At 37.6% G+C, this 13940-nt stretch overlaps 1 protein-coding gene across 1 annotated transcript in view; it reads left to right on the forward strand.

Annotated features, from left to right (window-relative positions):
- The window catches only part of efr3a (EFR3 homolog A (S. cerevisiae)), a 56126-nt gene continuing 42186 nt past the window's right edge, over positions 1 to 13940 (forward strand). The window contains exons 1-2 of the mRNA XM_048162437.1: positions 1 to 162; positions 343 to 451. Coding sequence (XP_048018394.1) covers positions 442 to 451 — 10 coding nt within the window. The 5' untranslated portion in view covers positions 1 to 162; positions 343 to 441. The remainder of the gene's footprint in view (positions 163 to 342; positions 452 to 13940) is intronic.

Here is a 13940-nt window from a genome sequence, read left to right on the forward strand (position 1 = left end):
TGTGTGTGTGTTTTTTTTTTTTCAAACTCGACGCGTGCGCTGCGCGCGCTCTCCTCTCCTCTTCTCCGCTCTCGACTATCACTTCCGTGTTGGCGTGTCCCGACGTCACGCGGAATGTGAAGCAGGAAACGCGGATGTGTTGCGCTTAATCTGCATCTACAGGTATTCGCTCACAACTCTCTTTCTATACTTCAATTCTTAACAACACAGACACAGTACCGCCATGTTTGATAATGTGTGCTCATAGCCGTCAGTTTAAGGTAGATATTGTTGACGGGTTCTGATCGGATTCGTTTAATCCGTATGTCTGTACGTGTGTGTGTTTTTATGTGTGTGATCCAGCCGTGTTCTGATCCATATGTCGAACCCAACCCCCCTTCCAAGCTGATCTGATCCAGACGCAGTGCATCGGACGCGGGTTGGACGGAACCGAGTGGAGGAATGCCTGCCGGTAAGAACCCGAACCCGCGCCGGTCACAGCCTCGACCCTCTGTCATTAACTTAACACGGTTTATACTGCAAATGTTCTGCCGCTGCTGCAGTGTGTATGTGAGAATGATTCAGTGTCATTACTGGGGTTCTGCTGATCTCAGCTCTTCACTGCTGCTTCTGCATTAACAGAAAAGCACAAAAAATTGCTATGGTATCACAATGGTTTTGGTTCTCTTAAGTACCCTAAATACCAAGCTACATGAGTATGTGAATCCTTCAGTACCATGGTATTCCCAGGGTTCCCACGGTCATTGGCATTGCAGTTTGTTTTACCCATGATCCCATGCAGGACAGTGACTCAGGTCTCACTCTGTTGAGGTGTTGGCTCTGATGCCATAGACCTTGTCAGCAGGTGGCACTGGCATGTGATTTAGTGACAGCACAAAATCCTACTCAGCAGGGTCCAAGACGGACGTCTTACATAATGTATTTGGACGTCTATGATTTTAGTGTTTCTGAAAAGCTTATGAGAGTCTCCTGTAGCCAAGAGACATTGTTGTGCTTCATTCTTCAGTGTTATTTCAATATCTTTGAGACCCTATTATAGTTTTTATTAAAGTCGGCAGGAAACAGAAGTAGTGGTATTCTTTTTTTCCCTTGTTATGACATACACTGCCCTCCAAAAGTTTGGAAACGTCCTAGAAAAGTGGGGTTTTGGACAATATTGGCATGAATCCTTTTTAATTTGTGATAATTTTGCACTGATATGGGACAACACAAACTACGAAAACATATTTTATTACATAAACAGTTTATACATAGAAAAAACTTACATTTTCGATTCATCAAGATATCCACCATTAGCAGCTATCTGACCTAAACTGGGTTCTAATTGGTTCATTGTATTCTAAACTTAATTGGCAATCAATTGTTGAAGCTATTAAGTTGTGCTGACCCAAAGATCTTTTACAAACTTGGGCCAAGTTTAAACCAGTAACCAGGCATCACAGCTGGCAAAGGGCCATGTCTGACTTTGACATGTATATATTGCCATTATTACGTAATCAAAATGAAAATTACTATTGCTGGTCTTCAATGATAATGTCAAGTTACTGTAATGTATTTGCACCAAAAAAATGATAAGGATTTATGCTGATATCGTCCAAAACCACACTTTGCTAGGGGTGTTTCTAAAATTTTGGAGGGCAGTGTATTCAGCTTCTCGAATGGGAAAAAAAACATTTTGGGGACTTGATTTTGACCATTGGGAATTAATTGGATGGTTGTGGTTTGCTATTGCTGTGATCTCATGTGAGTGACAGGTTATTGACCCGCCCTCACGTCAATAAACACATCATCAGAGAAGAGATGTAGAGGGAGGGGAAGTTTAAGAGGACATGTGAATTTAAAAAATTAACGATGTGCATGGATAAATCCTTGATAATAAACGCTGACTACCATATTCCATTAATAATAGATTTTTATTTATTTATTTTTTTTATGACGACTTTGATATTGATATTTTGTTGTTGATGTTGCTGATGTTTTGTGAAGTAGCTTGCAAGATTGCTTTAGTATTGTTTAGTTTATGGTAGTTTCAGTTTGGCATGTTTTTTAGTCATTGTTTCATAATTTGCCATACTGTATGTTATTTTCTGGTGTTCGTGAGACTTTGATGATGCTTAGTTTACTGTTTCCAACAGTATTTTGTTTGACAAATGTGTTTTTGCCATTTATGAGATGGTTTTATTTTTTTGTTTACAATATTTGTGAATGTTTTTGCGATGTCACATTCAGAAATTATGATAAAATTATGTGTACAGTTTTAATTCTAAGGGTGTGCCACTTAGCTCACGAGATGAGATGATACATGATATTGGGATCACGAAAATGAGACAACTATATTTTAACACTATTTTTAAGAACTCTTCACTGACAAATTATATGACCGGAAGAATGTTTTTTTTATTTGACTGAAATCACAAAATTCGAAACAATGCCATGCATTTTTAAAAATGTTTTAGCTAATCTAGGGCTGTCACTAACGATTATTTTGATTAATAATTAGTCATTTGATTTTTTTTTTGTGTGTGGTAATAGACTAAGTGAACAATAGCCTTTCAAATGACTTAAAATACATATATAATAACAACGAGAAAATAATAATGGGTTCAAATAAAGTATCCAAAGCAAGTAATTATTTGGTTTTATTGAACAACACTGTTAAAATACATAATGTAATATACATATTATAAACTTAAATACATTATGTATATAACAAATGCCGTACAGGGGGCGCCAACGGCCTGCTCTGCTGATTGTTGTTGTTACACATTACAGCATGATCAAATCCTTGTTTATTGGCCAAACAACATTTATTTCAAATATGTACTTAATCTTTAATATTTGGCCACTTCTTTACAATAGAAATGCTACAGCCACTGTAATTTCTTGAACAAGAACGTGGATATCAAAACATGCAAACTCAGAGCAAGGGTTTAAAGTTTTATTATGAAATCTCAATGAACAACAATGCGCATATTTAGAAACACATTGATGTATTCTCTTATGCTGGCGTAGGTTTATAAATGGTTTACGTTACAAATCTGGGGAAATGGCACACATTGCGTTCCCAGATTATAAACAGCCCAAACATATGCAGAGATGGAGTTTGTTAACCAAGCTGCTGAGACGCGCTTCCGTCATGTGTAAATTAAATAAAGTAGTCCTTCCCACTTGTTAGCCGTGGAAATATATCTAACGTTTTGTAAACAGTATAAGCAAACTGCACACAGTAAGTTGTCATACTTTATAGGTATAATGTTTTGGTGTTGTTTACTTTATTGTTATTGACTGCTTTTACGTTTGGTGTTTGTGAGATTGTTTAGTTTGTGATATTTAGTTTAGCATAGTGTATAGTTTTGTATGCCATTTTGATTTAGGATGTTTATGATGTTTTGGTGTTAATTATTTGCAAGCCTTCGATTAACATGAACTAACAATGTTAACAAATGAGACCTTATTGTAGCGTTACCAACATTTGTGATTTTGTTTTGTTGTTAGCTTGCAAGATTGCTTTGGTATTGTTTAGTTGGTTTAGTTTATTTTGGTGGGTTTTTGGCATTGTTTATTTTTACCATACCATATTTTTTTCTCTGGTATTTTGGTGGTGTGTACATTATTCCCATTGACTGCTGTTTTGTTAGATGTTTATGACATTGTAGTTTGTAACATTTAATTTTGCGTAAAATATAGTTTTGTGTGTCATTTAGTTTGCCATTTGTGATGGTTTAGTGTTGAATTGTTTCATCAGATTGCGTAATGTGTAGTTTGACGCAGTAGACTAGACACCCCTAAGGGTTATTGCTGCTGACGCTCTGCACTCAGAAGAGAAGTACACACACACACACACACACACACACACACACACACACACACACACACAATTTGAGAGTAGGTGACCTCTCCACTGAAGTACAAACAACTCCCACACCCCTCAGAGGGAGTATGATAACCTCTCTGCTCTGACACACACACAGTCTATTTCTGGGCAGTCAGGACCCTGTAAGACGAGCCCTTTATCCTTGACATGGGATGAGAGAGAAAGGAGAGAAAAAGTGATTCTGTAAATGTTCTATGAGGCTGCATTCAGACTACTGGCTGGGGTGGGTGTTACGACCAAAATCTTTTATCAGGATATGAGTAATATTATTTCACGATAACGATATATCTCATAATATAGTTATTTTTGCTTTTTATATCATACATTTTTTATACCATTGAAATAAAAAAAACACTCCATATCTTCACTGTGTAAATTAAATATACATTTATTCTTATTAAAGCGAGACAAAATTGATTCGGTCAAGAGCATTGAGAGATTTTCTCTTTTTTGTTGATTGATTAATGTTAGTGACACAGATGACACAAGGTTTAATAGGCAGCTGTCACTTTAAGACTGAATGCATGGATGCAGTATACTGTTGCACATGCGTTTTCTTTCTCAACTGTTTACATTCACTTAAGACTTAAATCTAGTATGTATATAACCACTGAAGCCCATTTAGGCAGCAAAAAAAAAAAACAGTAGGGTTGGCTCGATACCACAATTTTGGCTTCGGTACAATACCAGAATCTAATACCCTAGTATCGGTACTAAATTGATACCATAGGTAAGCACCGTCACCTTACTGACTTGGCGAAAACTCCCACCATAATCAATGAATCTGGCAACACTGCAAAAATGAATGTTTTTTATAATGAAAGGATTCACGAGCATGCTTTGGCTGAACTCTATGAGCTCACTCTAGACAAACTCCATTTTTCAGCGGGAAGTGGATTCAGAGCAACTTAAACATCTGATTGGCCATTATTGGCCATGATATCATGATATTTTTAGTGATATTTGTAAATTGTCTTTCTAAATGTTTTGTTAGCATGTTGCTAATGTACTGTTAAATGTGGTTAAAGTTATCATCGTTTCTTACTGTATTCACAGAGACAAGACTGTCGTTATTTTCATTTTTTTAAACACTTGCAGTCTGTATAATTCATAAACACAACTTCATTCTTTATAAATCTCTCCAACAGTGTGTAATGTTAGCTTTAGCCACAGAGCACTATCAAACTCATTCAGAATCAAATGTAAACATCCAAATATACACTGTACTTACGCGATTAGCATGTTGCATGAAGAACACTTCGTGAAGATCCATTTTGAGGGTTATATTAGCTGTGTGAACTTTGTTTATGGTGTTTAAGGCAAGCGCGAGCTCTTGGGGCGTGGAGCACGAGATTTAAAGGGGCCGCATACCCTGAATCGGCGCATTTATAATGATAGGCAGTTAAAAAAATGTATAAAAAAAAACAAACTATGGGGTATTTTGAGCTGAAGTTGGTCCTCGTCGCCTTTTTTCGTCCGATTCGAAATGTTGAATCGGCGTCGGAGCTCGTCGGTCCGTCGGGCCATCTGATCATTCTGATTGGCTGTTCAGATACTGCCACCTGCTGGTTCGGAAAGGCATTTCATCTTACGCAGGTGAAATGTTAGCGAGGACCGACGAGGACCAACTTCAGCTCAAAATACCCCATAGTTTGTTTTTTTTATAAATTTTTTTAACTGCCTATCATTATAAATGCGCCGATTCAGACTTGGCCGTCGGCTGTCTAGCATCGGTTTGGTGTGTCAGGGCAACTTTGGACACTGACGCTGCCGACGTGAGCCAACCCCGCAGTCTGCTTTCGTCGCTACTAGTTCGTCAGCGTCGGCTTGGTGTGTTTTTTGGAGAATATGGAAGTGCGGTTTTGGAAGCACGTGCAAGGCGATCATTTGTTTATATAAAGCATATACATTTAAATTTTTTTTCGAAAATTACTGATTGTTTCGCTAGATAATTGTAATTTAACTATAATTTTGACCTTCAACCATTTGGAGGCTATTGAAGTCCACTATAAGGAGAATAATCCTGGAATGTTTTTATCAAAAACCTTAATTTCTTTTCGACTGAAGAAAGAAAGACATGAACATCTTGGATGACATGGGGGTGAGTAAATTATCAGGAAAATAAATGCTGCTTGCAGCTTTAATTATTATTATCATTAGTATTATTTCAACTTGAGTTTGCACATTCTTAACAGTTTCTGTTGGCAGCAAAGTGTTGGCAAAACCTGACTTTGGATACAGAAATCATTGCTTGCTAGTTTGGAGTTTGCACACCCTGCTGAAAATGAGAACTGCTGTTTCAGTGTGATTTTATGCCGTTTTGTTCTTTCAGTTAAGATATCTAAGCAGCAATATGAGATGTTAAATGTTTCTCATATTGCATTAAAAATTGCAATTTCGAAATATTTGTAATATGGACCAAATCGTAGAGACCCAGTCAGGTGTTACTGCCATTTAGAGCCGATCTGTTCCAAAAAAACCCATAATTGATTGACAGTTTAAATGCAGTTTAAGGGTCTGTGTGCATGGGACAATAATGACCAGCCTTTCTCTCTTTCTCAAGGGTCTTTCAGCTTCTCTCTCTGAAGGATCCCTCTCTGTTTATCTCTCTCTCTCTCTCTCTGTCTCTCAACAATCTTTCTCCCTCTCTCATGGCTTTGAGATGATAATGTTCACGTTCGCAAAGCAAAGTTTGATCTTCCGTTGGCCGTTTTGAGTGCATGAGAGAGTTTGATCTGTGTGTGTTTGTGTGCGTTTGATCTGTCATGTGTTTTGTATTGGTGTTTCTCGCTTTCCTTTCAGCAGCGTCTCATTCATATGCGCAGTGGACGACGTGTTAGTGAAGATTCTGTGTGAGGGAAAACATCAAGGGAAAGCGGCGGCGTGTGTGTTTTGTGTTGGTCGACTGGAGTATGTGCGCGTGCATGGTGGCATTATTCGGGCAGATGCTCGTGTTGACACTGCGGTGAAATATTCAGTGTGCCAAAACATCAGCATCATCAGAATTAAACACCTCTCTGTCCTCATGCAGATGCGTGTGTGTGTGCGCGTGTGTGTGTTATGGAATATGGTTAGACTTCCTGCACTGTACAGCACCTAGAGAGAGAAAGATAGTAAGACAGAAAGAGAGCGATTGTCTCCCAGGTCCAGTGAGCGGGCACAGACACCGACATGGACTCTGAGAACGCTGATGCTGGTAGGTACGATCGGCGTGTGTTTGTGCTTGTTATTTGTCCTTGATTGCTTCCTTTCAGAAATTTTAAAGCATGAATGATATATATAAATATTTAAATATACAGCTTAATAGTTCGTTGTGAATATCTTAAATGGCAAATTTGTAGGGGGAAAAGCCTTGATTTGAATTAACAATTGACCAATATATCGACAAGGCCGATATTTGGCCGTTTTGAAGTCATTGGCCGATAACAGCCTTATTGGCCGATTAACAGAAGTGCTAGTTCCCATTTGTGCCAAAGATATCCTGAATGTGTATGATTGTAGCGGTGATAATTTAAAGTAGATCAATTAAAACACTCAATTTAAATTAAATCTAAAGCTCACAGCACGCTGTCAACATATTAATCAAAATACCTATATATTAAGAAATAGAAAAGCTGATTAATCTCACTAATTGACCATTTGGTTTTTGAGTTAAAATGACATTTAGCCCTTTTTCATTTATGTAAACATAACTGATGAATTAACAGCTAGTAATAAAATGAAAAAAAGCAACAAATTTGAGTTTTTTCAGTACCTAAATGTATAGGTTTTTATAAGGTTTAGTTTAAGTAAGTAAATGTTGTTTTTTTAGGTTCAGAACTTCAATTTTATGCTGTTCAGGGTGTTATGTTCTCAGGTCATATGATAGTCATAGTCAGGTCATAGTGATTTAATTTGGCAGCAAGATTTTTACCTTTTTACCTTTAAATGTGTATTTACACTAAGGGTTAGTTCACCCAAAAATGAAAATTCTGTCATTTATTACTTGCCTTCATGCCGTTCCACACCCGTAAGACCTTCGTTAATCTTCGGAACACAAATTAAGATATTTAGTTGAAATCCGATAGCTCCGTGAGGCCTCCATAGGGAGCAATGACATTTCCTCTCTCAAGATCCATAAAGGTACTAAAAACATATTTAAATCAGTTCATGTGAGTACAGTGGTTCAATATTAATATTATAAAGCGACGAGAATATTTTTGGAGCGCCAAAAAAAAACAAAATAACGACTTATTTAGTGATGGCCGATTTCAAAACACTGCTTCATGAAGCATCGGATCGTTATGATTTAGTGTATCGAATCATGATTCAGATCGCGTGTCAAACTGCCAACTGCTGAAATCACGTGACTTTGGCGCTCCGAACAGCTGATTCGATACACTGATTCATTTGTGCTCCGATGCTTCCTGAAGCATTGTTTTGAAATCGGCCATCACTAAATAAGTCATTATTTTGTTTTTTTTTTGGCACTCCAAAAATATTCTCGTCGCTTTATAATATTAATATTGAACCACTGTACTCACATGAACCGATTTAAATATGTTTTTAGTATCTTTATGGATCTTGAGAGAGGAAGCGTCATTGCTCCCTATGCAGGCCTCACGGAGCCATCGGATTTCAACTAAAATATCTTAATTTGTCTTCTGAAGATTAACGAAGGTCTTACGGGTGTGGAACGCCATGAGGGTAAGTAATAAATGACAGAATTTTCATTTTTGGCTGAACTAACTCTTTAAATACCACTGTTTAATTTTGGCCGAAAATGAAAATTCTCTCTTTTTTTCAGTATTTATTGTATTATTAATGACAACACTTTCACAAATCAGATGTTTTATCCCATCTATTTAAAGTGAAAAAAAGAAAGTGAAAGTGAAGTGATGTGTAGCCAAGTATGGTGTCCCATACAATGCTCTGCATTTCACCTGTCCAAGTGCACACACACAGCAGTGAGTATTGAACACACACACACAACATGAGCCATTTTTGCTGCGGCACCCGGGAAGCAATTGGGGGTTAGGTGCCTTGCTCGAGGAAAACTCAGTTGTGGGTAATGAGAGTGGAAGAGAGTGCTGTTCATTCACTCCCCCCACCTACATTTTCTGCCGGTACTGAGACTCGAACCTGCGACCTTCGGGTTACAATTTTGACTCTCTAAGGCCTAGTCCACACATACATGGGTATTTTTATAAACTGAGTTTTTCCTCTTTTGTTTAAAAAAAAAAAAAAACTGCGTCCACACAAACATGGTTTTGAAAAAATGAAATACACGCTATGAAGCGCTGTCAAAAGCCATGTTGGCCAATCAGAAGCCTGGAAAAATGTTTATTACCGGTTCTGGTAGGCTGCTATTAACATTGTAATTTCGTTAAGCATTTTATTACTAATATTATTATTAATTTCATAATCCAAAACAGTGCAACTAGACATATTCATTCAGTCATATTCATGTATCTGTACATGTTATAAGCTCTGTTAGTGTTAGCAGCAATATTTTGGTTACGTCCTCCATTGCACAGACTCGCCTCACGTAAACAAAGGAGATAGTGGTGCAAAATCTGACGTCAAACAAAGGAGATAACAGCGCACACTCTGATGTCACTGGCCAAAATCTCCGTTTTCACCGTCTACACGACAATGCTATAACCGGAGTTTCTAAAAATCTTCACCTTGGCGGAGTTTTCAAAAAAGTTTGCTTTCAGTTTCCGGATACTGCATTTGCTTGTGGACGAATGGCCAAACCGCATAGAAAAAGCTGCTGTTTTGAAAATACCCGTGTTCTTGTTGACAGGGCCTAACCATTAGGCCACAAATGCCCCTAAATTTACATTTAATTACAGGGATAGATACATATGAAATAAACAGTGCTTTTTAGGTAGGTTTAATAGTTTAGAGGTAAAGAAATAAAGTAAATAACACTGCATATTCTTCACTGTATAAATTATATACATATTAATCCTTTATTGTAAAAGACTTTATTGTGATTAATCTAATTAGTTTTTGTACACATTTTGATATTTTTTGTAAGTTTACTGTAAATATGTATGAGATCTCCTTTACTAAGGTGGGAATCTTATTTTGACGGGTTTTTTTGTCTACTGAGCTATAAGGATAATGGAGAGCACGCAGTTCTTGAGAGATATTTTGTAGATTTAAAGTTTGTCAGTTTATTAAGCACCCCCGAACAAGAGAGAGATTTGAAGAAAAAAGAGAGAGATGGCTGAGGAAAATGCTTATTTCCTACACTTAACAGATATTGTTTTCATTTCATCAGGCTCTTAATTAGGGCCCGAGCACCGATTGTGTGAGGACCCTATTGGAATTGCACAGTCAATTATTATTGACTGTGCGATTCCGAAATGAATCGCATTGAATTGAAATGAATCGCGGGCATGCAGTGTCCGATCTGCCCCAAACTTCACGTTTTATTAGAGTCCTGACCTGAAGACGTCTACATGACAGTATTCAGTTACAGTCATAGCGCCATCTACGGGCAACATGAAATGAAATGTTTTACACTGTTATTAACTCCTCCATAGAGATTTAACCAGATCAACATCATATTTGGTCAGTCTAATCTTAAGGCCTTAGCGATGTTAACTTGCAAACATCTTGAGTTTTCACTGAAGTGCATGTCTGTGGCGGCCTGACAAAGTCTAATGTTTCACCATGAAACAGGAAGTTGTTGTAACGCAAGCATACAATGTCCAATCTGCTCCAAACTTCACATGTTTGATAATAGTCCTGGCCTGAAGACAACTATATGGCAATATTCAGTTATAGTCAAAGCGCCACCTGCTGGCAGCAGGAACTGTGGTACATCAAATTGACTTTGCCATATTTCTCCTTTATTTATCCGCTTAAATGAATATCGCCCACCGTTCAGTTTTCCTAAGGCGACCTGGTGGTGGTGAGCCCATGTGCGAAGGCCCTTTTATCGCTGCTTGCAGCTTTAATCATTTATGTAATCTTTTTGGATATCAGAAAGCCAGGTTTTTCCTAATATCAGTCATCATTAGAACAGAACACATTTTACACATAGCTTGATCCATTATTCATAAAGGTCCAAACTTTAAAGCTCTTGATTCTACTTGTACTTTCCCTTATAAAAATTTACCATAGTTCTTGTAATTGTGGCATTTGTTAAAGCTACAAATAAAGACCAAAGATTTGGTTAAAGCTGCAGTCCACGATTTTTGGCCCTCTAGCGGTTAATAAACAGAACTGCACGCATCTTGTGGAAGAACATTGTCGCCGGAGCTACTTCTTTCAGTGTATATCTATGGCGAGTCACGCAGTTACTGTGATACTCTGCGGCGGGTCCTACCAATCCGGTCTGAAATAGTCCGAATATAAACAATTATTATAAGTGTACCATAATGATTGAGGGTAAGACAAAAACACGGTTTGGAAAATGGATTCATGTTGTACATTCTCATTATATAATTTTTGTAAATTTTGAACGCAAAAAAAGTTGCGGACAGCAGCTTTAAAGACTAAATTAAGACCATTGATGGCTCCTCATTACTATGCTTATAGGCCAATACATATCATTTTTAAAAACAATTTACAGTGCTTTCTATGAAAAATAGCAGCCTAGAAACTACTGTATAGTAGTATATGTTACTACAATAAAATATAATAAATTATTGAAAGGGTGGTCATGAGTAGGTCATGAGCTTTTATGTTAGGTGCATGTTAGTGTTGTCTCCACTTTTACACACCCCTCTTTTTTATTTTTGGTCGAATTTATTTTTGAATGAACAACAATACAACCAGTGTTGGGGAGTAGTTAACTACATGTAGCGGCGCTACTAGTTTAACTACATTTTTCAGTAACTTTTATGTAGTTCAGCTAGCTTTTTCAGTAGTTAACTACATTTTTCAGCAAGTAGCGGTGTATCATGACCAAAAGCTACAAGCTACATTCTGATTTGCGTTCTGACGAGCCTGCAATGCATTGAAGCAGCACAGCGTCTTCAAATCACGAACTAAAATCGTGCATTACCGCCATCTATTGTTATATCACGCATCTTGCGGCTCTATCAGTTTATCAGTTCTTCAGCAGTTCATCAAGAAGAGATCTTCTGATTATGTAAAGGACAGGAGGAGTTCACACTGCACAAATCGATTAGTAAAGGTTACGCTTAATTTATAAACAAATGATTTAAACGCTGTCTGTGCCGAAGACTTCAAGCACATACAGGTGAATAATAGCCTTTTTAAATTGATTGTCCTGCTTTATTGCAGTCTATATCAAATATATGCAAACTATTTTATGCAATATCGCGTTCATTATCGAAGGCGATTCATCTGCGATAATGAACGCGATATTGCGTAAATAGTTCGCATAGATATTGCGTAACTTGTCAGTGATCTACGGCTCTGTCTATTCAATGGCGCTCCATTTGAAAGCAGGTGATGGCGATTTAGTGGTAATCAGGGAACCGGCTTTACTGACGAAATGCGCGTGACAATCGCATGCGATATATCGCCCAGCCCTACAAGACAAGCATTTTTACCATTTCACCATTGACATGTAATTTGTCACCTTCCCTTCACCATTGTATCGACCATTTAGATCTTTAAATATCGGCTTCAGCCACTGAAAAAAAAAACTTATTGGTCGAACACTAATCAGAAACATGAAAAAGAGAGAAAAATGGAGGGATTATGTGTTTGAAACAGCATATTTTCATACTGCCTAAGTAAATGTCATACACGCTTCATGTTGTTTATATAACCGATACACAGTATGGCACACATGATTTTGTTTGTTGTAACCTAAATTGTCGCTGCCAGCCGTGTTCCCAGATGTCAGTCATATTTTTAAAAGCTATAAGTTTAGAGACAGTTGCATAGTTGCATTGCATTTTTGGAAATAGTAACTGGGCTAATGATCTCATAAGTGCACTGCAAATGTGCGACTACGTTCAGCGTGTAAATAGCTGAATTTCTCTTAAATGTGAAACCGGTTGGATGGTAGCAAGAGATAAGAGGTTTTCCGTTTCCCTCGCTCTCTCCTCTCTTCCTCTTTTTTTCTCTCCTTATTGACTAGCTCATGCATATTTTGTTATCTACCCTCCACTCCATCGACCCATGCTGGTAAATTTAGTAGTGTGTGTGTATCGTCGAGTTTGGGTAAGTGTATTTGTATAGACTCTACCTGTACTCTGTCAGATGGCAAAGGATTATGCGTTTTTACATCATAGTCTTCAGCTTGAAATAAGAACAGAAAGCCGGGTATATACACCACACACTAAAGCAAACACACACACACATCTGTGGTCAGACATTAAAATCTCAAGTGGAAGCCTCTGGGTTAAACATTCATTAAAAGAAGAGTTCAATGATTCTGTAATCTTAGACAGATGAGGCTTTACATTGGCTGTGTCTGAAACCAAACACATCTGCCCAATCTGTGATGTTTTTCTATGAAGGTTCTTCATTAGGAAACTGACTTCAAGTGAGCTTTACTCAAGCAAATATTTAGAACTAATGCTAATTTTTCAGCAGAAAGTTGTATTTTTTCATATTTTTTCATATTTTTTTTTGATGCATTTACTCCCCACAGGTTATTTTGTGTGCATCATGGTCTCTCTTTAAGATAGATGGTAATTCTGTTATGGCAGCTTTCTCTCAGGCTCTGCTCTTGCTCTTCAAACTCTTAAGCTATTTCAGGTCCTCATAAGGTTAAGAGGATTTTCTCTGCAGGCACTGAATCAATCTCTTCATTTCCCTAGACGATCTCGTGTTGGCAGCAATGGGGATTCAACAGGCACCAGTTGGAAGCAGGATTTGCACCCAGCTCTGGGGTGGCCTGCACAGGGTGAGCGCCCCCTGGTGGCTGTGGCTGCTATGAAATGGAACTTCTTTGTGCTAATGTAGATGGAAAAAAATGAAAACTCAATGATTTTGTTTTCAGAATGACTTTGGCATTAGTATTATTTATTCATACAGTCTCTTACTTTGTATTTGATAGTTTTAGCATGGGCTTATTAACTTGTATTGGGTTGTTTGAAACTTAGACCGTTATGTTCTGTTCATGTTTATGTACCATTTATGCCTT

Source organism: Megalobrama amblycephala, linkage group LG17, assembly GCF_018812025.1.
Source record: "Megalobrama amblycephala isolate DHTTF-2021 linkage group LG17, ASM1881202v1, whole genome shotgun sequence".
In the NCBI taxonomy this organism is placed as follows: Eukaryota; Metazoa; Chordata; class Actinopteri; order Cypriniformes; family Xenocyprididae; genus Megalobrama; species Megalobrama amblycephala.